At 39.1% G+C, this 25804-nt stretch overlaps 1 protein-coding gene and 1 long non-coding RNA gene across 3 annotated transcripts in view; one reads left to right on the top strand and one right to left on the bottom strand.

Moving 5' to 3' along the window:
- CDYL2 (chromodomain Y like 2) overlaps positions 1 to 4982 on the top strand; it is a 59450-nt gene extending 54468 nt beyond the window's left edge. The window contains 2 exon segments of the mRNA XM_065640766.1: positions 7 to 150; positions 2385 to 4982. Of these exon segments, the coding sequence (XP_065496838.1) occupies positions 7 to 150; positions 2385 to 2543 (303 nt within the window). The 3' untranslated portion in view covers positions 2544 to 4982.
- LOC135991916 (uncharacterized) overlaps positions 1 to 25804 on the bottom strand; it is a 93389-nt gene that overhangs the window by 46862 nt on the left and 20723 nt on the right. For both annotated transcript variants that reach the window (XR_010606668.1, XR_010606669.1), the window contains exon 2: positions 8244 to 8370. This is a non-coding gene — a long non-coding RNA (uncharacterized LOC135991916). The remainder of the gene's footprint in view (positions 1 to 8243; positions 8371 to 25804) is intronic.

Below are 25804 nucleotides of genomic sequence, written 5' to 3' on the forward strand. Positions count from 1 at the left end.
TCACAGGCAAATGAAATGCTGTTCTGTGGGAGAAAGCTGACTGCACAGGAAGCCTGCAGCAGAGGACTAGTGTCACAAGTATTTTGGCCAACAACATTTAGCCAAGAAGTGATGCTACGAGTGAAGGAGATGGCGTCCTGCAGTGCGGTGGTAAGGAATCCAACTCCTTTGTGATTAAATTACATTTCATGGAGGCCAGGTGTGCTCCCAAGGCTCATCACATCAGAAACATGGGTCCTCAGTCTCCACAACCATAACTCTAGAAGGGGGATAACAGCAGAAAATCTGGATATGGATCAGGGAGCTCATGGTGTTTTCAGGGGCAGGGAGCGTTATTTCCTTTCCTCATCTTCACATTTATTCAGTATGAGTGGAGCCTCCTTTTCCAAGATATTGAAAGGGCATTTTAGCATAAGTTTCCTTCATGAAGGTGGAAGAGTCTGGAAACAAAACAGCTGTACTGGGAAATCTCCATAGGGTCAGTAAGAACATATATTTAACTTTCACATTGTCCTGGCCTACTGTGTTTCGGCTGAGTCTGCCTTCTTTTCTGCACCTGCATAGTTCCTGATTCTGCAATTTGTTCTACCCATAGGTAGGATAGTGCCAGGTAACCTCTGCTCTGGAGGGGAGATCCAGACACAGAGGGATTTGAACAGTCTGGTCACACTGTATTCTAACTTTCCTTTTGTGTACATAAAAGTCGAAAGAAAATCCTTTCCTACTTTTATGTCCTAAGGTTTTTTCCCTCCAGGCAGATACACTCCCATTCTGGGCACATCCTTGTTGAAAAAAATGCAGTGAAGAAAATGATACTGGCTGCAATAAAACTGCACTAAAGTGCAAATTGTTGCAGTTTCTTGCTATACTTCCTATGCTTGAAACTGTCTTAGCATCCCTCAGTTTCATTTAAAAGATCCATTGTAAAAGAGAAGGTAGAGACACAGGAGATTTTTAATTAAATGAAGTGTAGATTAGATCTCACAAAAGACATTCAGAATGAAACTCCCTGGAAACATAGCGTAAGCTTATTTGATCGTGCTGATATAACATGTATTATATGAGTTGGGAAAACCTCTGGGCCCTCTTGTGAATTCTTCCTTCACTGCTGCCAATGCAATTTTCTCTTGAGACCTGTTGGGAAGACTGGTGCTAACTTGTGGACAAAGATCAGAGGTAAAACTGTCAAAGACTAGATTTACTCTCCGAGATCCCAAATGCAAATCAGACTGAAGTCACAAAAACAATGAATATGATGAGCTCATCCCAGTTCACTGTGGATACTTGTTCACAAACAGACAAAAAAAAAAAGGAAAACATACACAGGCCCCGCGATTTGCAAGTAACACCATTTACTTGAGTTAAAGAGAAATGCTATTTTGGAATAGCAGTGTTGTAACCTAAACCAGATAGGAACTGGAATTAACATGTAGGTGTTGACAAAGCTGACTGGAGACCATGCGTCCCCCTTACTATAAACACTGTATTACTTTACATTGTCTTCTGCCCCCAAAAAATCAGTAATGTATGAATTATTAATGGTTTTGTTTGAGTAGTTGGGCTCCTTGTGAGATACATCCTGGTGTTATATATTTCTAAAATAATTTTAAAGAAGGCAATCTCGATGTTTCCAAAAATGTGTCTGGGAAAAACGACCTGAACTGTGGGAGCGACCGTGGACCTGCTATTCAGGCCTTTAGGAACTTGCAGCGATTTTTGAAGGGCTTGAGACTGGGCTTTCCTTTGCAAAAACCTCAGGTGATTTGTTATGACTACTTGTGTACTCTAAGCAAATCTAACTCCAGAAGACAGCCAGAGGATGCTTGTTTTGCTTAACACCCTTTCTTTATAAAATATTTCACTGGTATAAACATGTAAGTCAATACACTTTAAAAGGTATTTGCAGTAAAGGCCCTTTCCTGTTCATTTCTGTTTTGTTAAGTAAATGATGCATGAGGGAAAATTGTTAAAGATGATGGACATTTCCAACCTCTATAACCTCAAAGACTGCCTTCCAGAAAACAGGTAGCAAATGCATCGTGCCTCACGCATTTTCATTTTAAGGGATCACATTTTCAACAGGAGGGAGTTCAGCTCCTTCTAGTGCTTCATGGCAGCCCTTCAATAAACTAATGTACTTCAGAATCCCTCATTCCTTTTAAAAATGTTGGCACTAAGGCATAAACCTCAGAAGTCCTTAATTCTTAAAGATGCTGACTATCAGCAAGTGGAGCTATGGCTGTAAATCAGAGCTAATTTATGTGCCCAAAGGACTTATTCAGATTTTGAAACAGAGTCAGTAGTGCAAAAATGCTGTTCGCACCATTATCCGTAATAATGTTTTCAGATTCAAAATAAAATACTGAGCAATATTTTGGCTTTAGGTATTGGAAGAGTCCAAATGTCTCGTGCGGAGCTTCCTGAAATCCGGACTTGAAGATGTGAACGAGAAAGAGTGTCAGATGCTAAAGCAGCTATGGAGTTCTTCCAAAGGACTAGATTCATTATTCAGCTACTTGCAAGACAAAATTTATGAAGTCTGATGTCTTGGCCTAACTTAACGAGAAAATGCTCCACTTGTGACCAGAGTCAAACATTAGCTGTGTTTGCAAAGCAGAGGCAACGCATCATTGAGGAATTTGTGACAGTGTCTCCTAATCCATATGGTTGTGTCGATATCCTTGTGAGCTCCACGGCTGCTCGTAGCTGGTTTGATTTTGTGTAAGCGAGACGTAGGCAGGCTTGTTCCGTGCACGTAATCTCGACAGAGGGCTGCATCTTTCACACGCTCATCCCGATAAAAAGTGTACATTCCATGTGCTGAGAAGCACCGCGGAGGCCCAGTGTGGCACACCGGCTGTCACGGTGGATTTTGTCTGTCCTTCTTAACTTATTCTCGCTGTTGCAACACATCTGGGCTGACACAGAGGGCTCCATCGAAAAACTGGGTCAGCGCAATATTTTGTAGACCCAAACACCATATTTTAGAAATATTTTAATGATTTTTTTTCCTAAGTTCTAACAGTGTAATGGAAAAATCTGATAATTTATATGTATAATATGTAAAGTTAGTTTACAAAAACTCCTAGGATTTTTTTCTTTGTTGAATTTATTTAACTTATTTATTTTGTGTTCATATTCAGCTGTCTGTTGATGACAGATCTTATTTTCATACGTCCCTTGACTGAACTGGTGGCATCACATGAGAATGGAAACACATTTTTAGCGGCAAATTGTGTAGAAAATAAAGAATATGTAGAAAACACACAGAATGCTGTGGGCAGTAAAAGAAACAGCCACGTGCATGCTCCTCTATGTGCAAAAATGTACAAAAATATATGAAATAGATTCATTTGCCAGGGTTAAGGGAAAGAAAAAAGAAGTGGATTCTGAAAGTGAGTCCCCCCTGAGTCTCTCTTCACTTTCTGCCTTCTTGAGGAGCGTTGAAGGGCTTGCCAACAAGATGCTTTATTTAAGTTTACGATATTCCTGTTATCCGGATGTCAGGAACAGGGTGAGTGGTGCCGTTATGTGGCATCGTACTGTTTTTCAGGTTTAAACATCCCCTTTTGGTCTGAAGTCTAAAAGCAAATCCTTATGAGCCTTAGTCTAATTGCCTGATTCCTCAGGTCTGAGATAATTTCTGCTCTGGAGGCCTTTGGGTGTGCGCCAGCAGTTTATACAAGGTGCTAGGTATTGAACTCAGTGGAGGGAGAGGGTTTGCTTTGCTTTTCCCGGCTCTCCACATCTGGCCACCCCACCATCTGTTCCAGCAACTTATGGCTATCCATAAAAGCAGTCCACGATAAACGACACAAACCCAATCTGCTATTTTACAAAGTGATCCTAGTACTTTTCGGTGACACTGACTGACTTCTGAACACTGGATCGCTCTCATTTCTTTCTTGCTAGTAAGGCAATTAATATGGAAATAACACAAGCACGCTCTGTGACTTCACCCGCCATTCTAGGATGCCCAGATTAAAACCTCTTGAAGCAGAAGCTTTGCACATTTGTTTGCTTTGTAATTTGTGCACTTGCTCTCCATCCCTGAGCTCGGTGACGGTTGGTTATGGTTTAAACCTCTGCAAATGAGGCTGATGGGTTTTCTCCCTCTCCGTATTTCCATGAAGAGTTTCAACAAAGCCTTTGTAAAGTTAACGAACAGGTGATTATAGCAAACAGTAGCCTTCAATATATTAATATAACATTTGTTTTTCCACAAAGAATTAAAAGTGCTGTTTCTGTGGCCTAATTGTACCACTGAATTTTAAGGAAACCCTAAAAGGCAGAAGTTCTTATGGAAATTCTTCATTCAAAAGACAAAAACCTGGCTTCTAGTTAGCCTGTTTTCAATGCTTTCCAAAAACTTATCAAGGCAAATTTACTGATTTTTAAATGTCTGAAACAGAACTCTTTCCATAACTCTTTGAAGCGATAGACGCACCGCTTGTTTTATACTAAACCTTGCCTGTTTCCACAACCCGCCCCAAGGCCACCGAGCAGCAAGGCCGGGCTGGGCCGAGGCCACCGCAGCCCCCGGCGCAACCAGAGGGTGACTCAAGTGACAACCACTCACATGCGTACGTGTTTGCACAATCAGGCCTCCCGCATATGACTTCAAAAAAAAAAAAGAAAAGAAAAAAAAAAGAAGCAATGGAAAGTACCATGATTCCTCAATTTCCTTTATTTCCTTTCTTCCCGTCGAGAGAGCCATAACTCCTAGTCATGTGTTAATAAGATATTAGGATGTTTATTTCAATACTATGCTTGTTTTTGTAGATAAATATAGAGAAATTGCTCAGCAATGTGAAGGTATGCTTTCCATATGAGATTTTCCAAGAGAGAAGCATCATAACTTGTTAGATCTTCAAACTGCATCATTTCATCTGAATTTTCAGATATCTGTATCTTAGCATTTTTTATGACAAAGGAATGGTTGAAATACATTTTCTAGAATTATTTTTCCATTAAAGCAAGCGCTAACCATAGTTAACATTTTTAATTATTCATATCTATACAGTTACAATCTGGTTTTCATGGAATCTATTTCCCTTCAAAAAAGAGTAATAACAATGTCAAAAGCTTCTTTTCCAGTATTTAAAGATCGGAATCAATTTTCTCTTGTGTTTCTGTCCTTACTGGGTATTCAGATATCTAGATGTACTGTACATATTAGTCTGGGTACCTTTACTAATATTCACAGTATTTAAGATTATAAATGCAATTTGTTGTTAAGTATGTTATTTTATTCTTGTGTAAATTGTTTTGTACAATCTTTAAAAATCTACAGTTTTGCATTTGTAGATATTAAAGGTAGGAAATTTATTTTGTGTTGTCCTGCATGTATATTTTTGCTGTAGATAAGTGTTGCTTAGTTTACTATTTCAGTACATTTCTGTTTAAATGAATAAGCTTACAAACTTTAATACAGTATATATTTTCAGAATATAAACTTTTATATTTCTGTGGTAGGTTAGGGTATGCGTTTTAGGCAATCTTTTTCACTACTATTAACTGTTCTTTTAATCTATAATATAATGGTTTTGTGCCAATAGTTTTTCATTAGAATAAAATGCTCTTTTAATGTTAGGGATAAACAGATAATTTTGGTTGGGGTTTGTTTTATTTTGTTATTTTTTTATTATTATTTTGCCAGCCTTTACAGTTTTAAATGTAATTTATAAATATATTGCATTTGTGAATAAGCCTTACCATTAGGTACCAGAAATCTTTAAAGCTACATAATTGCTTATGTAGTAACTAAGGACTTCCCCAAATAATTGCTGTAAGAAAGTTTGCAAATCAGAGTACAGGGCCTTAAGTTTTTCTTGTGAAAAGGATAATACGGGTTGTTTCTTTCGAACAACATAGGTAGATGTGTCAGCATGGGCTTTGTTATATATAAACTGTGCATTTGTGCTCCCAACCACAGTAGTTTAATCTCAGGCTTTGTGTGGCTGGGTCTATAAAAGTCAAATCTGGCTAAAGCCAGCGCTCTTTAGGAGACACTAAAGAAGTTTACATAAGAGACTTATAGACAATCTTAATCATAGTACATTTGGGTACTTGGTATCCTAGATGTGTTATCTGTGTCTGCCCAATTAACCATATGTTTTAAGCCATATTAAATCTCTTTACTGCTACTTTAAATACTACACTGAAAGTCATTCACTAGCTTGCTTACTCACAGACGGGATTTCAATTTTTAGTGAATAAAAATATTATGCCTTCCATAAAAACAAAGGACCAAAGAATCACATTATTCTAACAAAGCATGAGTTCCTTCGCCAGTGAACTAGTTTGACATTTTACTGCAGATCAAATAGTCTCTTTCTGCTATAAACGCTGCATTCTCATCCATGTCAAGGGTAAGGGGAAAAGATGTATCCACAGACCTATTGGGAACAGAGTGTCGCTCAGCTAGGATGGCATGTCTATTGGTAAGGCTTATTACCAAACCTCGGAGATGAAGCAAAGAACCAAAAATTCACAAATTATGTCAATGTAAATTTATTTTCAGAACTTGCACAAATAATTAATTGTAGAACTTTGCAAATTAGGCCCTTAAGTTATTTTGTCAGAACACCATGGAACAGACTAAAACAGTTTCTAATATTTGTAATGATGAGTACATACTATAATATTATAAGGGTACAGGCACCCCTATATCACAGTGTTGTAAATATTTTCTGAAACTGGTACAGTACGGAGGGACTTGTATCTTCTGATATATCAAATATTGACTGTCTAGATCCAATTGTACACAATTTACTTGTTGATGGTCCTGTAACTAGTGTATGGACACATTTCTGGGTGCCTTAGAAGTTGTATTTTTCATGTGTGTTAATATGCAGTATTTATACATTGTGAGAAGCTGCTTTGAATAAAAACATTGAAACTTCATTTAGATGCAGTGATTTTCAGTTTTACATAATCAGAATGAATGCGATCAGTAGTAGCTGCAGACCCTTGTAATAGATGATATTGTTTTATATATGATAAAGCTACTGATGGACTCCTGCCTTTTGAAAGCAAGCAGGCTTTTTAAAAGAGAAACGTAAAACTTGATTTTCAAAGGGCAAAAACCAGGGCACTAAAAGACACTGCAAAACTATCTCTCTGAAATAATTCATCATGATCCATCTCATTTATCATCTCATGATCAAATCTAAGAAAACCACCGAGAACTGTCTATAAATCCACTTCCACTATTTGATGTGTGCATGTCACCTACAGCATATCTGCCCAGAACCAACTCCTGCATACAGTATTTCAGTTCCACACAAGGGAATTTGATTTTGAAGTGGTATTTGCCAGGGAGGTCAAGATGCAGCCCAGGCCTGCCCTGGTGCGCTGTGAAGCTGGATCACCCTGTGATGCTCCCGCGTGGCTGTAGATGACAATCCTTCCGCAGGGTCTCTGGGGTACAAGGTGATCACTTGGCTGCAGCACCCATGGATGCTGTTTCCAACCATGTATCTCCCATGATTAAAAGAGTAACTCTCAATTACTTCTGCCTGGGGCAGAAAAGGAAGGGTATTTTTACAGGGAGCCAGTGGTACCCAAACCACCTATAAAACAAGGTCTGAATAAAATGACCTACCCTTGATTCAAAGGACAACAATTATGCTCTAGCAATTATATCAGTTAGCTTTAAACTGACAGACACTGTTAGTAAAAACTGTGGGCAGCTATTTAGAGCAGAGGATTGAGCAATTTAGTCTTGCTTCACCATCAAATCCAATTATTTCTTAGGGTGACTCTTGTCGGGAATTAACTTACTGTAGCTTGCACTGGGCTGTAAGCAATGTGCACATGATGAACAGAGTATGTCACCTTTCTTGTCTAAAGTTTTACTGACAAATTTTGGTCTTAACATACATTTGCAACATTTGAATTTTATTTTAAATTACTCATTTTTAAAGGAAAGTGAAAATTATTGAAAATTTAATAACCCATCCAGGTCATTAACACTTGAGGTCTGTACATGACAGATAAAGTGCTGTCAGTGTGATTTGATGTCCCATTCCCAGCAAAAATGGAGTGCCATGATGCCAAAGGAAACCTGTAACTTAAGCCTCCACAACACTTTTCCCACAATATATGAACCACATTGAGCTGAAGTCAGTAATGCAGAAGGTAACTTTAAAAATCCTAACTAAACCATATCACCTTTCCTTTGCCGCTTCCTGGCACTGATGTCACGGTAACAAATTCAGCAGATCTAAGTCAAAACTCACCAACATCAATGGAGATCCTCCCACTGACTTCAGTTACTTCTAGATCAACCCCAATGGCTGACAGATATCCCAGCAACCTCCTTCACCAGGGAATATCTTGTAGGCATCTTCAAAAAATCATGTAGCACTGATAAGAAAGACATAATTAGCACAAGAGGCAGGGTTCCATATCTGTAGTTCAAAATTTAACAGCACTGTCTAAGGAATGTTGAATAAAATTCAACATTTTCCATTTTATCACTGACTTGTTAGAAAGACATGCTCTGTTGGGTTTTAACCTTCCTCGACTCTTCGGTCACATTTATTAATATCAGCTTGGATTCTGAACGACTCTGTAATATCTGTGAAACTTATTTTATACATTGGTCACAGACAGAAATATGTCGGTGAACAACTATAAAGAGAAAAGTGAAAATGCTCTTTGCAACTGAGAGTCATGTTTGAACAGGGGCTATTGAACTGCCACTGCCTCCTAAGATCTTTGATAAAAAGCTGCATCTAACATTAGAGTTTCACTAACGAAAAATGATTTAAACACTAAGCTGCAATCTTGACTTGTTAGGATTAAGTTAATTACTGTAATCTAGAAATAAGTTATTCACAGTCATTCAGAAATGTGGTTTTGATGCGTCTGTAAATAAGCGCTACAATTTCTGTTATTCCAAAAAGATCAGCGATTCCACACCGCTGTCCTTCCAGCCCTCTGCTTGGCAATTACACGTACCGCTTACCAGGCTCTAGGGTATTCACTTTCTACAAGAGGTTCATTAAATGGACAAAGGCATTCACATAAAACTCTTCCCATGCCTAATTGTTCAAGATCTGCATTATCTTAGCCTCTCGCTTGTTTATTTTGTATGCAGCTGCAGCAAGTTTTTTGTCAGGGACTCTGACTCCAGCAAACAATCCCCTCCAAGTCCACTTTTTCCCCATTAGGCTCATAATGAGCAAGAGCTCAAAGCTCCTGCCAGCTGAGCTGCCAAGGGATTCCCCGCTGTTCCAAGGGTGAAGGTCAGCTGAGCGCGGCTTTGCTGATCTTGAGCAGCATGCCCACTGCTCGGAGCGTGGGGTTTGGAGTCAACAATTGCTCAGCCCTCATTCTGCTTTTATTTCTGAAAGCGAGTCCTAATGATATCAGTGGTCCAGCCCTCTGTGGGTTTTCCTGCCATAATGACCTTTCATCACTCCTTTGCACGGGGCTGTTCCCTGGAATGACATCTGAAGCAATGTGAGTTATTAACTATAAAGCAACCTGCAAGTTTCTTACACCAGTGACCAGGCTCACCCAAAAAAGACCAAGGACAAGGTGATCATAACATCCATAGTGTCCCAGCATCACGCTGTGCCTAGCTTAATCAGACCAGAAAAACAGGATATGGATTCACATGGAATAGGATAAAACAGATAGATGTATTTTCCAGGATGCCAATGTGATGCCAGTTGAAAAGAAAGATCCCAAAACACATTAAACCTGGTAGGATCAATTTTCCATACGTGGCTGGAACTAGTTGGAAGACAAAGACACTGTCACTCTCTAAACGATGTTTCTTAAATAAATCCACTTTCTCTAAAAGTCTATTGAAAGCTTAAACTGAGTTTTAAAGAAGTAGGCTGTGAGACAGCTGATTTGGAAGGATAAAACTTCTCCCAACCGTTTCAAGTCTGAGAAGACCCAAGAGTGCTCCATTTGCGATTCAAGCGCTGGGTAAACACACTCACAAGTGTAGCGTGGCCGGGTGCCAACCCAACGGTGAGTCAGCAGCCAGGGGAGGGAGTCGAGTGTCAAGAATGCATTTAACCCTCACGCCAGAGAACACTTTTCTTACGAACAGAATGAAAATGCTCCATAAAAAGAAAAAAATTACTGATTTTTTTTTCTCCATTAGTACAGGCAACTATCTCAATTTTCTTCCAATTTACAGAAGCTCTCACATTGTAAATTAGGACAAATGCTTAAGAAAATAGCAGTTGCGAACTGTTGAGAAAGAGGCTCATGAACACGTGTCAGTCTAGTCCTACGATCCTTACTCTGACAAAAACCCCACTAAGAAATCTGGCAAGGCTGAGTGCAGAAGGGTTGCATGAGAGCATTAGAATTGATAATACTAAATACTTGCGCAGATACAAAAAGGAGTATATTTTCCTAATGAAAATACAGTTCAAAGGATCTGTCATATTCCCAAAGGAGTATCTGTGCATACTACTTTGCTTCACAGTGTTCTTGTGGAGTGTTTGATGAAATCATGAGATTTCCTAAATCATTTTTAAATTAATCCCTCTTAAGAAATTCCCCACTGAAGCATCACTTTGCATGATCCCACCAGATATTCTATTCAGGATAGCAAAAAAAGATAAAAAGACTGAGGGTTAAAAAAATTTTAAAAATATTTGAACGACGACCCAATCTTCCACCTAAAAATTTGTACACTCATTTACAAGGTTGTTAAACACCGCCAAACCAGAATGGCAGCATTTTATACCTACTTTCTTTCTCACTCTTCACAGGTGTAAATAACCACATTGGACACCTGTGGAGGAGGGGAAACGTGGGGGGAGGGGGCGAAAACCCAAAACCTCTAGTTATTACCTTCCCAGTGTTAGTCAAGGGTAATTATAGACCAGCTGTGAACTCACAGCTTTCCCCCATTAACAAACAGATACAGCTCCCAGTTACAGGCTGAGAACAGGTAGCTCTGCTGCACCTCAAGCTGTTCAATCCTACCAACACCTTGCCCCACAAAACTCCATGGCCTGAGCTGTCTCTGCAGGAACTTAACTCCCAGCTTGTAGCATCCATTTAATGTTATTTTTTGTCCTGCCCTGGATTAAGCCTGGGCTGTGAAACTACGGAGATAAAATAAGAATCAGTTTGTATAAATATCTAATGTATGCCCAGGATAGAATTACTCATAGTTAGTTTCCCTGCACAGATCTATGAAATAATTTTTCTTCTGTCTAACAGCCTAAGCCCAAAGTTTAGACAAAACCATCACACCTACAGCATTAAGAGACAAGCCCTGCCAAACCCTGCCGGGGTGGTTGAAAAGACTTTGACCCCAACCTTCAGCTATGTCCGTGTGCCACATGTTAGCAACTGTAGCACGGGCTGCAGATCAGACGGCCATCTCTTCAAAAAGAAGATAAATTTCGGCTGCCTGTGAGCTCAAATCACAGAATCACAGAGTGGCTGGGGTTGGAAGGGACCTCTGGAAATCACCCAGTCCAACCCACCTGCTAAAGCAGGGTCACCAGAGCAGATCACACAGGGTCACGTCCAGGCGGGTTTGAATGTCTCCAGAGGAGACTCCACAGCCTCTCTGGGCAGTCTGTTCCAGGGCTCTGGAACCCTCAAATAAAGAAGTTTTTCCTCATATTCAGATGGAACCTCCTGTGTTTCAGTCTGTGCCTGTTGCCCCTCATCCTGTCACTGGGCACCACTGAAAGGAGTCTGGTCCATCTTCTTGACACCCACCCTTGAGTTATTGATAAACATTGATGAGACCACTCTCAGCCTTCACCTCTCCAGGCTGAACAGCCCCAGCTCTCTCAGTCTCTCCTCATAAGAAAGATGCTCCAGGCCCCTAAATGGTTGACAAAAATCTAGGAGACTCGAAAGATGGCAACCTCCCACAGAGGAACACAGCAGCAAGAAGGAGGCTGTCTCTTCAAACATCAAATTCCTCTCCACCATGATCTTATGGACTGGAAATACAGAAATATGACCAGAGGATAACTTTGATGAGAAATCAGTGTCACTCACTGTGAATTATTCTGTCATGATTTGCACTTGGCTTGCACAAGTGTGAGAAGAGAACTGAGTCTTGCAGAACTTCAGTTTTGAAAGTAAATTCCCCGTGTATGCTGTTAAATTCCTCCATCTGAAATTCATAAAGAAAGAGGAATGTAAAAGATTGTCAGCTTGCAGTATTAAGCTTGCAGTTTATGGAAGGAAATCATGACACATCTTTCCTGTATGCAGAAAGCTCTAAGTAATCTTCCATCATCATCCCAGCACTAATTCCCAGAAATCTTGCAGAGCTCCAGAACTCCCCAGAGCACTATTTCATACACCCAGCATTCTTCCATCAAAAACTGTCTTTAAAGAAAAACAAAACAAAATCAAAACAACAACAGAAGATTATTTGCCCATTCTGGCACTCCCATACCCAAACACCTTTTTGGACTCTGTGTGCACATAGCTGGGAAACGCGAACACGTGCAGGTTATACCAGTTCACACTGCTTGGAACGTGTTGAACACACCAGGAGAGTAAGAGGCCAAATGAAGTGACTCGTGCAGTGGCACCACAAGACTAACACAATTGTTGATTTAGAGGCAGAAAAATCGGAATGGTTTACAACTCAGTGGCTTGTTGGATGAAGGCTCTTCAGCCAGATAAGAATGTGAATTATTGTTGTGAATTTTGTTTATATAGTCTCTGCAATTTTCATGCAGAAAACATAAGCAGAGACTGTTTTAAATCATTTCAGATACTCAGCACTAAATAAGTGGCTCACTTTCAAGGAACGACCAAGAAAAAACATGCCACAGAATGCCATATATTCCTTCAAATGGGGAGTTATGTTTCATCAGGATGGATGCTTAACTGGAAATAAGTGTCAGTATGGGGACTGTTTTCAGCAATAGTTATTAATTAAGTAGTAAACTGCTAATAAAATGTTTAATCAGGTTGCATTTAAATAGCACTATAATGATATGTCATTACTAAAAAGAGTGCAAAAACCATTCTGCAATAGACTGCATTCAGTTTTCATGTGCTGTGCAAATCCATTTAAAACCAGAAAGGATCCCAATGTCCACTGCACAGTGGCCAGCGGACAGGCAAGCTGGGAACTTCTACTCTAAGTCACAGAGGAGGGGCTTTTATTTAAAAGCACATTTGAAGCTTCTCTATCGGGAGCTGCAGAAGAAAAAAAAAAAACCCAAAGCACTGAAGAAGACCACCAGAAGCACATAGACATGCCACCATAAATGAGCTGAAATTATATTGTAAATGAAAAAAAAAAAATTACATTCTTAACACACAGGAACAAATAAAGCCACAGTAGCAGTGAGGCCAGCAGCTCTTCTGCGCAGTCAGAATGAAAAACCACTCGAAAAATAAGAAAGAGCCTCTTGAGAAGAACACGATACCCGCTGAACACATGGGGAGACACTGCATGAACCTGTCCCCAGCAGCATATGGCAAAGGGCTGAGGGTTTCCATTCACAAGTGACCTTGGTGGAAGAGGCACCAGAATGTCTTGCTGTGGCTCGGTACGGATGGATCGGTATCATTCCGTGTGTGTTAGCAAAATGTGCAGCAGGCAAAAGAAACTCAGCACAACCAGGATGAATTTCAACCAAAAGAAAATGCAAATATTTAGAAATGAAAAATAAGTCAATTAAGACAAAGGCTAAGGACATAAAATTACAAGGATGAAGTTGAAATGCAGTCCCACAAAACTGCCTTCATAGCAGAAATTAAATAAAATGCGCTGAAGATAAAAATGTTTATAACTTAGACAAAATTTATATTATTATTATCTTTAGAAGATAACAACTAATAACATCAAGTACAGATAAACTTTTATTTTCTAGCAGCTCTTACTGATGACACTAGTTCTCTACTTGTGGTAAAAATGCACTGTGTAGCTGACAGTCTAACATGTCCCAAAGTTGCTCACAGAATCTTTATATTCCTCGGTAATAGCAATTCGTGTCTTTTAGACAAATTAATGACAGGCTGCTGCGAACATGGGGCCCAGTTCCAGAAAAGGTACTGATGTTCTCAAATAAAATCTATTCATTCATACAATTACTACAATGACAAATAGTTTATAAATACACATAATAACTTATTTTTATTTTTACTCTGTGTTAAACTAAAGCTTGGCAGGCCCTTCCAACATAGATTATTTTATGATTTGCAAACTAACATGGTACGTCTCTGCACCATTAAAACCCTCAGATTTCCTGAAGCCACAGTTCCACTTGTTTTTAAGACAACCTGTGGAATGACTGTACTACAGGTCACGGCAGCAACGGGGCTCCTTCCCAGACAAAGAAAACAGGGCACCTCCTCATGCAATTTTTTCAAAATTTGCATCCATGGAAATTAGGTACCAGATTTACATAACTGCTTTTGAGAACCTGTCTTTTGTGTTTCCACTGGAAAGTCTTCTCTCGGTGTTTAGGCGAAGCCTTTGTTCACTTAGAACTGTGACAATAATCCCTTCTAAAATCTAGAAGTGTCCCCTTTGTGAGTGCTGCCTGACTCCAGTATGTCCACTGAGGCAGCGTTTTGAGCATGTGCTCACTAATGTAGCTTTCAGAGTCATAGTCTTAACATATGTAACCGCCCTATGTTCAAAAACATTGTTTCTTTAAAGTAAGCCTTCATATCACCTTACAAAACACAGGTTGGCAAAGATTCTGCATTTGCAGAGGTTTGTATTATTTTTGCCAGTCTATTACTTGCATATGATCTACAAAACCACTAAATCACACTTTTGGTTTTTTAATTAAAGCAGTTGACCACAGGTTATATGCACAAAAATAACTATAATTTTAAAATAGGAGGAAGGTCTTGTTCATTTGACAGGAATGGTACATTTTTTAGAGATTCAAATCTTGCCACTAGAAAAATAGGTCATCTTCAACTGATAGAGAAAGAATTACAACCAACCAAGAACAAAAAGCCAAAGCCACATGCTTGGGGTGAGGTTCTCACCCCGTAAGTCAATTAATGCTCTAAAATGTTCTCAGTTCTATTCTACAAGACCTCTCAATTTTCACTGTGTAAAACCTGCGCTTTGAACATTAAGGAAGATGACATTATGGGAGTATGATTTGCAGTGAGTTCATGTTCTACTTTGTGAACAGATTACCAAGAAAGAATTGTCCCTTGTCATAAAAGCCACTTTTTTACTTTGGGTTCAGAAAACTGATTTCACCATGTAACTGAATCATCAAGGAGATCGCTGAGCAGCAGCAGCGGCCAAGAAACAAAGATTAGATTGCATCTGCTCTGCTCAATTCTGCACCTTGTTTTTGCTCAAACCCATTTGTACTGAGTCATCACACTCTATTCAGGATTCCCCTTGTACAAAATGCACAGCAGTTTGTTCTCCAGATGTGCTGATCCACAAAGCGACACTGCTAAAGCAGAATGGGAACCTCATTCCCACCCACCCAAACCAGTGCCCTGACCAGTAAGTCCCAGCAATGTGCTTGTTCTCTCTGACTGCCCTACAGAACATTTACCTGCTCTTTGCAAAGCAGATGGTTTCAATGGGGGGCACTGAGAAGTCCTCCTCACTTTGAAGCATGATCTGGGAGATACTTTTGGATGTTGCAGGAGGTAGACTCGAATCCATGAAGTAGATGAGGGAATTACAGCTACACCTCCCACGTTCCATATTCTGGAAAGAACGCTATGATACTGGATAGAACAGATAGTATCTCTTCACGGGTCTTGTATTTTTCTTGAGTTTTCCTGCGTGGTTTTGGATCCTCTGCTCTAACCCATTTAGTAACCTTGGCATCTAACTTGCCATGGATCTCGTCAGCCTTAGGATTCAGGCATTGCAATGCTGGCCAATACAAGATCTAAATTAACTACGTGTAGATTCAGTCCCTATACTCAGTTCTTCAAGTTTTACAGACGAAAGCATCATTTCAGAGATTGCTGCAAGACAGGCCTCTTGAATCCAGAAGTTCATTTTCTGCAGAATTTTGTTATATTTTTATGAGAATTATGTCTTCCTTTATTTCTTGTGGTATTAGCCTGTTTCCCTGAAAATAAGACCTACCCCGAAAATAAGCCCTAGCAGGATTTTTCCAGATTTTTGAGGATATATAAACCCTACTCCAAAAATAAGCCCTAGTTACAGTTCATTTTAAAAGTCAATTTGAATAGTGTCCAGGCAGCTATAAATGTAAAAAAGTAAGCACCTTTCGGAGCAAAAATTAATATAAGACCCTGTCCTGTTTTCGGGGAAACGGTATATATCCACTGCTTAGCAGGTTGTTACGTCCTGTTAACTTAAAGCAATGTAAGTTAAATTCAAGGAACCTTCCCAGACTGATTAGTAAATAACACTAAGTCATGTAATTAAAACAAAACCAAAACAGTAGGAGCGTTATGACACTGCATTGTCACTACAAACTGACGAAAGGATTGTGACAATATGTGTAGACACAGAGATCACACACAGTGCTCACATGTTAATAATATAGCCAAGCAAAAAGGAAAACTTCTCTCACCTAAGAATTCATAAAACTGAATGCAGAGTGGGCAAAGTCTGTGTTTCCACTGTGGCAGCAAGGGGGTCAGTAACACCCAAATCTTTTCCCCCTCTTTTTCTTTCCTAGTCTTTGATGTTGGTGGACATGGCCCTTAGGGACATGTTTTAGAGGTGGACATGGCAGTGTTGGGTTAACGGTTGGACTTGATGATCTCAAAGGTCTCTTCCAACCTAAACGATTCTATGATTCTCTTACAACAGAGATGAGATCCCAAACCCAGACTTGGCTCAGTTGCCAAGATACTGTGGTTATACAAAGACATAGCTCCTGTCCCAGAAGGAGGAAAATTCACCATCAGAAATGCAGAGTTATAAATACAGATACATGGAAATTTAATATTGACCTTGCTGTACTAAAATCAATGAGAGATTTTTCACCAAGTTGAATGGAAATAGGATCAAGCTCAGAGATGGGAAATACACCAGCTTTGTTCATCAGACTCTACCCAGCCTTTGCACAGTCTCATTTATCACAATCATCACATTAGAGGGAGGCCTTCGGGATCAATACAAAGCAGAAAGAGACACAATAAGTTTGTATGAGATTTAAAAATGGGGTTTGAGGCTGGGGATACAGAGACAATAAGGCAAAACACAAGGAGGAAGAAGCGCAGGTTAGCGGCTGATACAAATCATTGCAACTCCAAGAGAACTGTCAAACACCTTCATGAACACCACTTGGAAACCAACAGGGTGAAGCACTAAAAAGAGGTTGAAAATGGGCCTTTACTAAAAGAAAAGAGGATGGCTGAGTACATTTTTTTATTAAGGCAACTTAGGGGAAATAAAATGTTTCTCTCAAAATCAAGACTCGGAATTAGTCAATGCATCTATGGATTTGTTATCAGACTGCACGGTGAAAGGTAAAAGATGAAGATAAAAGAGGTTTTAGTGATTCGAAGGGAAGTAGGAACTAGCCTAAACATGAGGGAAGGAGTAAAGCACTGATTAATTTACATAATATTTCAAAGTCTGTAAAGAACAATTGTTAAAATAACCAGAGAAATGTAAGGATACTGAGATTTAAGTGTCCTCAGAGTGCACAATGGCATTAACAAGCAAACGAGCAGTTAGTGGGCATCACATGATTGATTTTTGAGTTCATTGTTATGAACAACATTTGATTCAAAAAATATAAAGATAATTCCAGTGTGACCGATAGCAAGACAAATGAATTAGGGACTGCAAGCCAAAGAGTCTATTTTATCTCAAGAGCAGAGTTGCTTACTCATCTCCAGTCAACAGTCCCTTCTAAAAATACTGGAAGTAATTTTAAAACCCCAAGGAATGATGGAATTTAAATGATTTGTGAGGGTGGAAGACTGAGAGGTTTTTGTACATGACCAGTCATTTACCAGAAAAATATCAGATGCTCTATTGCATTGTTTAATCATGTTTACGAGTAATGTATTTTTTCCCCAAATTAAACTCCAGCCGATAGAGCTGAACACACCACAGCAGATCGAATTTGCTCTCCCTTCTTCGCAATATAAGTTTGTTGCAATCTACTATTTACTTTTCTCATGGTCATATGTGCATTTCTAAATGAATCAGTACATCGAAATCATTCAAATGAATCAGCTCGTATTTCAAATGAAGTTCAAATGAATTCAAATGTATCAGCCAATTTATAGAAAGAAAACAAGACAGCAGGTTAAGATTTAGCTACACAAAATCCAGGTTCAATGCTCTGCTCCGGCAAAATGTGCTGTGTTTGTACTGCTTTTGGTCTCAATCTGCAAAGATATTCAGGTACTTTTCACTGAAATCCCCTACACCAGATTGTATCAATGAAGAACCTCATTCCACCATCAGTTTCCCCTTCCATCCAAATTATCATGCTAAACTCCAAAACTGTGCTCAACTGAACAAGTCAAAAGAGAGAAAATAAAGACATAAGTTTTTTTAAAAGCTCAGATTTTTTGTTCTATACGTGCACACCACTCTACACTTGTATTAAGTGTCTTTTTCTGATATACTGAGGTTCCTCTGAAAAATTACCCACATCACGCAGAGTAACCATTCATGCACGCAGGAAATAAATTCCCGGCTCCGCAGTTAAGTAAATGCAAAATAAAGTGACGAAGAAATTAGTCACTGAACAAGTATATTTGTAAATAAATAATACATATTGCATAAAAGTTGTCAAGAAATCTGTCTTTGAAAGGGCATAATTCTGCATGGACTGAGACCAATGATAAAATACAGACTGATTTCCACAGGTCGGGACTAGAGCCTTGGGGCTCCTACTGAGAACCCAGACATTGGGTTCTCAGACAAATGGCTCTGGGTCAGACCCTCAGCAGATCTCAGTCATGTAACCTCTACAGGAAATCTAGCAAGATCTACAGAGAAAAAAATTAAAAAGAAAAAGAAGTCCCAAAAGTCCTTTACTGTCAAGTCAGATACTGTTTGTGGATGGTGGGTGAACCTCAGGATTTAGCTCCAACAGAAGGCAGATAAGCTGCAAGGGAGTGCACATTTCCATCTGGGCACAACTCCAATTTTGCATTAATAAACTGGCTCTTTTTTGTAAACAGAATCAATATCCTGTTTAAAAAAGATTCTCAGAAGAGCAGGAAACTAGAAAATATTAGTATTGAATTAATCAAACTTCTATTCATGAAATATTGTTAATGTTAATGGATATATTTATTTTTTAGTTTTTTTCAACATATGCACACATGTATATTGAAAACATTACCCTGAACATGTGAAAAATGTGCTCATTCGAGATATAAAAAGCTATGGTTTTTCTTCTTATTAATGGTGATTCCATGAACACTAAATGAGTGCAATTTCTACTTTCAGGGATTATGAATTTAAAATATGAAATAATTTTTCAGGTTGAAACAGAAAGAGTAAGTTTCTTTTTGTTCATATTTCTCAACAATATTGTATTTGATTCTGTGATTCTGTTCTGTGGTTCTGTGCCTCTAAAAGTAAAACGAAGTGAGAGGGGGGAAAGCATACCTGGAAGCAGAGATGTCCTAAACCATTTTATTTTATTATTGGCATATCAAGTTCCATTTCCCTGTCCTTGTCAGGAAACTTCAGAGAATCAAGTGACATCAGTTCCATCACTGCAGGCATTCCAGAGCCTGGCTTGCATTTTTACACAGCTAAGGAATTTCCAAGCTCTCTACAGCTTTTCTTTTGTAGAAGGGTAAAAACAGTTCCCAGTTTGGAAGAAATGTATCCAAGGCAGAGAGAGGCCTCCCTGGGGAGAGAGCAATGAAAGCAGGACAAGGAGGGAGGCCACAAGAGTGAAAGGGGATGAAGTTTGGGGGAATAAAATGTCCAAAGAGATCAGTCATGTGGTATGGCTTGTGACCCTGATGAGTATTAAAAACACTCAGAAATTATTATATAATCTGAATGTATATAAGAAGCTTGGACAGAAGAGAGGAAAAGAAAGATTTTGCAGTCTTTCTCAAAATCTAAAATCATACAAAATCATCTTCTAAGATGGGAAAAAAAACCTCCTGCTGAAAAGGAATGAGTTTATAAAACAAGCTTAGTGTGCAAGTCTAAATTTAGCTATAGCATTCATTACCAAACACACTTTAAAATACATCACACCCGGGTAAGGTTACTTTTAGAAGAAATTACTTACTCCATCTAGACTGTCATTCTAAACCTCAAAACTTTGCTTCCTTGCTGGATCAAGCTATTTTAACTCTTGAACTGAAGAGCTTCATGTTTTTTGGTATGACCTATGAGGGAAGTTACACTTGAGAAGAATATACCTGAAAATATCAACTGCATAAACCAAGCACTGAATACCTCAAGAATTACTTGCAAGACTGAAGTGCCATTTTATTTACTGAGCCTTTTCCCTTTTGTGTTTGCACATTCACCAACAGTAACTTTTTATGAGGTCTACTGGAATCCCAGCATGAGAGTTCACAGAGATGCCTTTGAAGCAATAAGCAAACATTTTTAACTGTGCATGTGCTAGATTAGCTGTGAACTTCACATCTCCTGCCCTGCAGCTGAGGTCCCAGCAAACGGTCCCTAACTGCAGATTCCACAAGCTGGTGAGTGGGAGAGAGATATGACAGTTCATTCAATTACTCATTCATCCCAACATACACTTGGTCTTTTATTACAACATACATAATTCACATAGGGGAAAGTAAAGCTATTAACAGCCTTTGACATTTCTACCCTTCCAATAACATATTTCAACAAGTTCAAATCATCCCTCTTCTCTCTGTTACCTTTAAAAGGTTCAGGTGTTCATATCATCAAAACTGCAGATATGTCTTCAAAACCAGGCACATAAATCTCCAAGTTTTAGTTTGCAGCTCCCAGCTTACACAAGCACAAATGTCCACAAATTAAAACATAAGGACCACAGATGCTCAACTGTACTTGCACATTTTGCAAGTGCACAAGTAAAGGCAATTTGTTCCAGAAAAGGGAAATACAAACTACAGACTGTCTGTTGAATATACTGCAAACGAAACGACAGATGACGGACAAGGTTCTCCTCTATTGTGCTCTAGCTTTCATAAGAGTTTTGAGAAAAAACACTAAATAGTTGTTGCTTAATGCACCTTAAATATGCCTTTGGGATGCTCCGTGGACAACGGCAGAAAAGTCACTAGTGTCGCAATATACTAATTACTTTTGAAATATTAACTTCCATTAAAATATCATTATTTTCTATTGTTACATCTGTCATGACATTTGTATAGAAAAATTCCCTCCTCTGTGTCACTGAGTAAGGCTTCAATACAGCTCTTCCACCAATGCTACCCGGTGGCCACAGATACACTGTATTTTTTTTCTACCATCACAACCTACAGTTAAACTCTCAAATGGGTAGACAACTTGCTGTTAAATAATAAAACGATAGGATGCCTGGTTATTCTTACGCACTGAACAAAGTAGAGGGATATTTGTATAGGTGAAGCTTAAACTGAGCTGTCTATTTTATACACACATGCAGAATCAATGTGGTGGCATGTTTTATGTATGAGACTATGTAAAATAACATATAACCACAGAGACTTGGCAGTGATATTTCATATCAAATTTCTTTTCCACACTCTAAGCACCTTTGTTTCAGCAGTTAAACGTTCTTGTTCCAGGGCCAGTCACTAGGACAAGGCAGGATCTCACAGAGAAAGCCTGTCTACTAAAGAGGTGTTATCACAAAAAGTAGTTAAGAGGTTACACAAGGTTAGTCTGATTCCATTTAGGGACGGTACGCAGCCTGATTATTTGCTTTATACTTTAAGTCAACAAATCATTACACATGAAGCCCAACAAAGCGTCTGTCACAAAAACATGCCTGGGTATTGCACGGCAGCAGCTCGGTAAGGTACAGCGGTGCCACAGAAATCCTCTGGCCATGCAGCCCCACCAGGGCAAAGCCCAGCTCAGCAACTCTGCTCTCAGTTGATAACGTCTTTGTCAGACTTCAAACATCCCTGCCAGTCGACTGTTGGGATGGGGAAGAACAGCAGATAAATAAGGAAGAGAACTAAACACATCACGCAGCGTAAGACTTTGCAGGGGGAAGGGAAAGCCAGTCTCATGTTCGGACACCTGAACATTGCACAATGCAATGGGATTTCACCTCCATCTCTGCTTTACTTTCTCATAGTTGGAAAATCTTTTAAATCAAACTTGTTCCACAGTTTCAGAGCTTCTGACTGGAGATCCTTGGGTACAATGTTTCTGAAAAGCGACTGGCTGCAGTGGAAGCCGGTCCTGATCACAGAGTGTACGTACCATGTAGTGGTTGAAAAAAGGTAACTTAGCTCCTAGGTGTCTCAATTTAGGCACCAGCATTAGTATAAACTGTCGTTCATTTTCCTTTGCGACAGTTTATTACCTGTTAAATGGGGATAGTACTCGCACATCTCTCGGACTGTTGTGAAAAAAACCTGATGATTACAGAACAAATGTATTATACAAGAAAGCCTCTGAAGGAATCTTCTTGTCTACATGGTTGAGTGTGAATGTTGTGCATAAGTCACATGAAAAAATCGGAAAATAACAAAATACCAAGTTGCTGGTCATTTGAACATACAGGAAGTCCATTCATGAACTTCACTCTTGAAATTGCCACCTTTGCAGCAAATCTGACAATGTGCTTGCAGCAATTTACATAAAACATTTATGGAAGGGATACCACGCTCAATATTAAACTCAGCTGACATACAAGTCTACAATAAACTGGAAACCAGCAATCAAAGTTTCAGCTTTCTGATGGAGGCATGCACATACTGAAATTCACTTATTTTCTGAGTACAGCAAAATAGGCTGCAGAGTATTCTACACAGCAGATCTTCCTCAATGACACCACTTTTCTTAACAGAGCTTATTTTACTATTCCTCTCGCTCTACTACCTGTGGAACAAGAACTACAGATGAATTCTTGATGTAACAGAGAAAAAATTAACCACGAAACAACACTAAAAGCTCCAAAAATAACTTGCTCTTTTTTAACCCTGACTATAAGTACTTTAAAAAACACACACACTCCTGGATAAGCATGTATTTACTACTGAAAGCCCCAGCTTCCTTACTACAGTCTTTGTACAAGGGTTTCACCAGCATCTGCAAGACCCGTTTCCAGTGCTGCTGAAAGGAGGAGGAAGCCGCACAATGTAGAACAGAAAAAATGGGTGCACTGCTTCTGTACATTAAAAACCAGCTGTGAATGCATGCACTCATGTGCAAGGATTACTGTAGCAAGGCCTATGAAAAACTAAAACTAAACTGGTTGGGGGTTTTCTAGCCTCCTTAGTCCTCATTGAATATAAGATTTATATTTTCTCTTTCTGACATGCCCTAAAGCTTCCTGCATTCCCATCTCATAGTCTTTTTGCCAGTACTTAGAATGAACCCAAAGCCTCTTGTTACAGCCAGTTGCACTTCATCAGAACTACTACAAGGCACTAATATCCAAACAGATATACTGAGAAGAACCTGAGCTGTTTGTAGCATTTATGAGCTCACAAATGCAGCTCACTTTACATATTTCACTTATTTTGTTCTTTACTTTTTACTTCAGAATTTGAGAGGTGGGGTAGATTAGAATGACATTAGAGAAGACAGTTTATTTGAGAGTCACTACAGTTCTCCCTCATAACACTTTTATACAATGAAAGCCAAAGGGCATTGTATTAAAAACAAAATTGCTAACCCAATTTCTTGTTTCTTACTGATCTGTAATAAACAATACTACGTTTTTACCAGTCTGCATCATCTGCCAAAACCACCACCAATCTATCCAAGCACACTGACATTCAATATCCTCTTACAGGTGTGAGTGAACGCAGCAGGAAGCTGAGATCATATCAATCTCTCAAACTAGGTTTCTCGGTTTTAAAACCAATACATGATCCCAGCCAAGACTTCTGTCATTTCCAAAGCAGGAACAAAGCATGAAGCTCAAATGCAATACTGGGATTGGCTATTGCTCCTCTCGCAAACTGCTCAAATTACATTTTTCTGGTTGGAATTTTTTTTTAATGTAGATATTTGGGAGTTGTTTAGTTTAGCATAGCTGCAAGAAAGACAGACATAAATATTCATGGCATCAAATACTATAAGGAATATTATTCAGAAGAAGATCCCCAAGTTCTACATTATATACCATAATCTACTAAAATCACTGGAGCCGTGATAATTTACATCCATGGAGAATCTTGCTCATGATATACTTGCACTGAAATATTTTTTCCCTTGATCATGATACAAATATCAAATCTAGGATGTTTTCATTTTGAAGGTCCTCTGGTGTGCACTAGACTGCGGAAGGTACTGAACCCTACGAAAAACAAAGCAGCCTGATGAAATAGTGCTGCTAATTTCAGAACATGTAGCTGATTTGTATCACATTTCAATAACGCTTCTAATCTCCCATCATAAAATATAAGCCAGCTCTCTGAAAGGCTAAATAACCAACTTCAGCTGCTACAATCTGCACAAAAGACTCTGCTTTAGTAAAAGATACTTGCTTCCATAATTTTTAATACATCAGTTTCTGCTGTACTAGATAATAATTTATCCAATTTTTAATTTCCAAGCTCTGTGCTGTTGACATTTTCCAGTATTTTCTGAAAAAATAAAAATCAAGAACAAAACAATGACAAGAAAGATGATGAAGATGAGGATCTAAGAAAATCTTTCTGTCAATATTTTTTACCTGCCTTAAGTGTGTTTCATGTTGTGTGTACTGAACTCTTGCAATGACAGTTTTCATAATAAGAATTTTCATAACAGATTGAGTACTGGTTTACCTTTTACCAGGATCAAGAATTCAAAGTTTAAGAGGTCCACGTTATACACCCACAGCTCGCGCTGCATAAAGGAACATGCTCCCTTTATTGCTGCTTAAGGACATTGCTCCCCAACTTCAAAAATGGGACAGGTTTGCTCTGCATGGAAGTGTCGTGGGGCTGATGGGGACGTCCAGACACTGCCCAACAGCTGCCCCTCTGGAGCACAGACAAACAGCTTCACTCAGCTCCTGCCTGCATGGTGCGAGTGCTGGGGAGAGACTTGGCGCTCGTTGCTACCCTGGTTTCTTCCGTAACCTTCTGTGGGACGACTGGAGAAAAAGAAATAAGAGCTCACACTTTGTTACAGTTCAATTTCATCTCTCCTATTAAAACACCATGGATTCTTAATCCGTGCCTGATTAAGAATGAAGGACACTGGATTGGCAATACCACAAAACACAGCTTCTGCCACCGGCTCTTCTCTGCTTTATCTTGCTGCAGATCCTCAGTGGCCTTGATCAAGAGATGGGAAGAGACAGAAGTTGGGGCTATTTATTCCTGAAGAAATCAGTCTTTCAATTAATGGGAAAAACATAAAAGAAAGAACAATAAATTCTCAAAAATTTTTTGCAACTATGAAGTAAAATCTCTGCTAATCCTTTAACGAACAGTATGTTAAAGTATATTTTTCCTGAGATATGGCATAGCAAAACTTCCTTGTGCTCTGTTCCAATAAACTAAAATACTGTCCCTGCCAAATTAGGAATGGACAAGAAATAATATGAGATAATAAGAAATTAACATGCAGAGCTTTCAGCGCCAAATGGCTATCTAGGGGCTTTGCATGCAGCCATCTATTTTACTAGATTCTTGGTTCAGCTGTGCAGAGAGAAGAAATTAAGGGTGTCAACAAACACCCACCTTGCAAATAGCTATGTTGGTGGAAAGGGTTTATCCCCAGATGTTCATCACCAGATCAGCTGTAGCAGTAACCGCCCCTTCAGAG

This window comes from Caloenas nicobarica, chromosome 9 (genome assembly GCF_036013445.1).
Source record: "Caloenas nicobarica isolate bCalNic1 chromosome 9, bCalNic1.hap1, whole genome shotgun sequence".
NCBI lineage: Eukaryota > Metazoa > Chordata > Aves > Columbiformes > Columbidae > Caloenas > Caloenas nicobarica.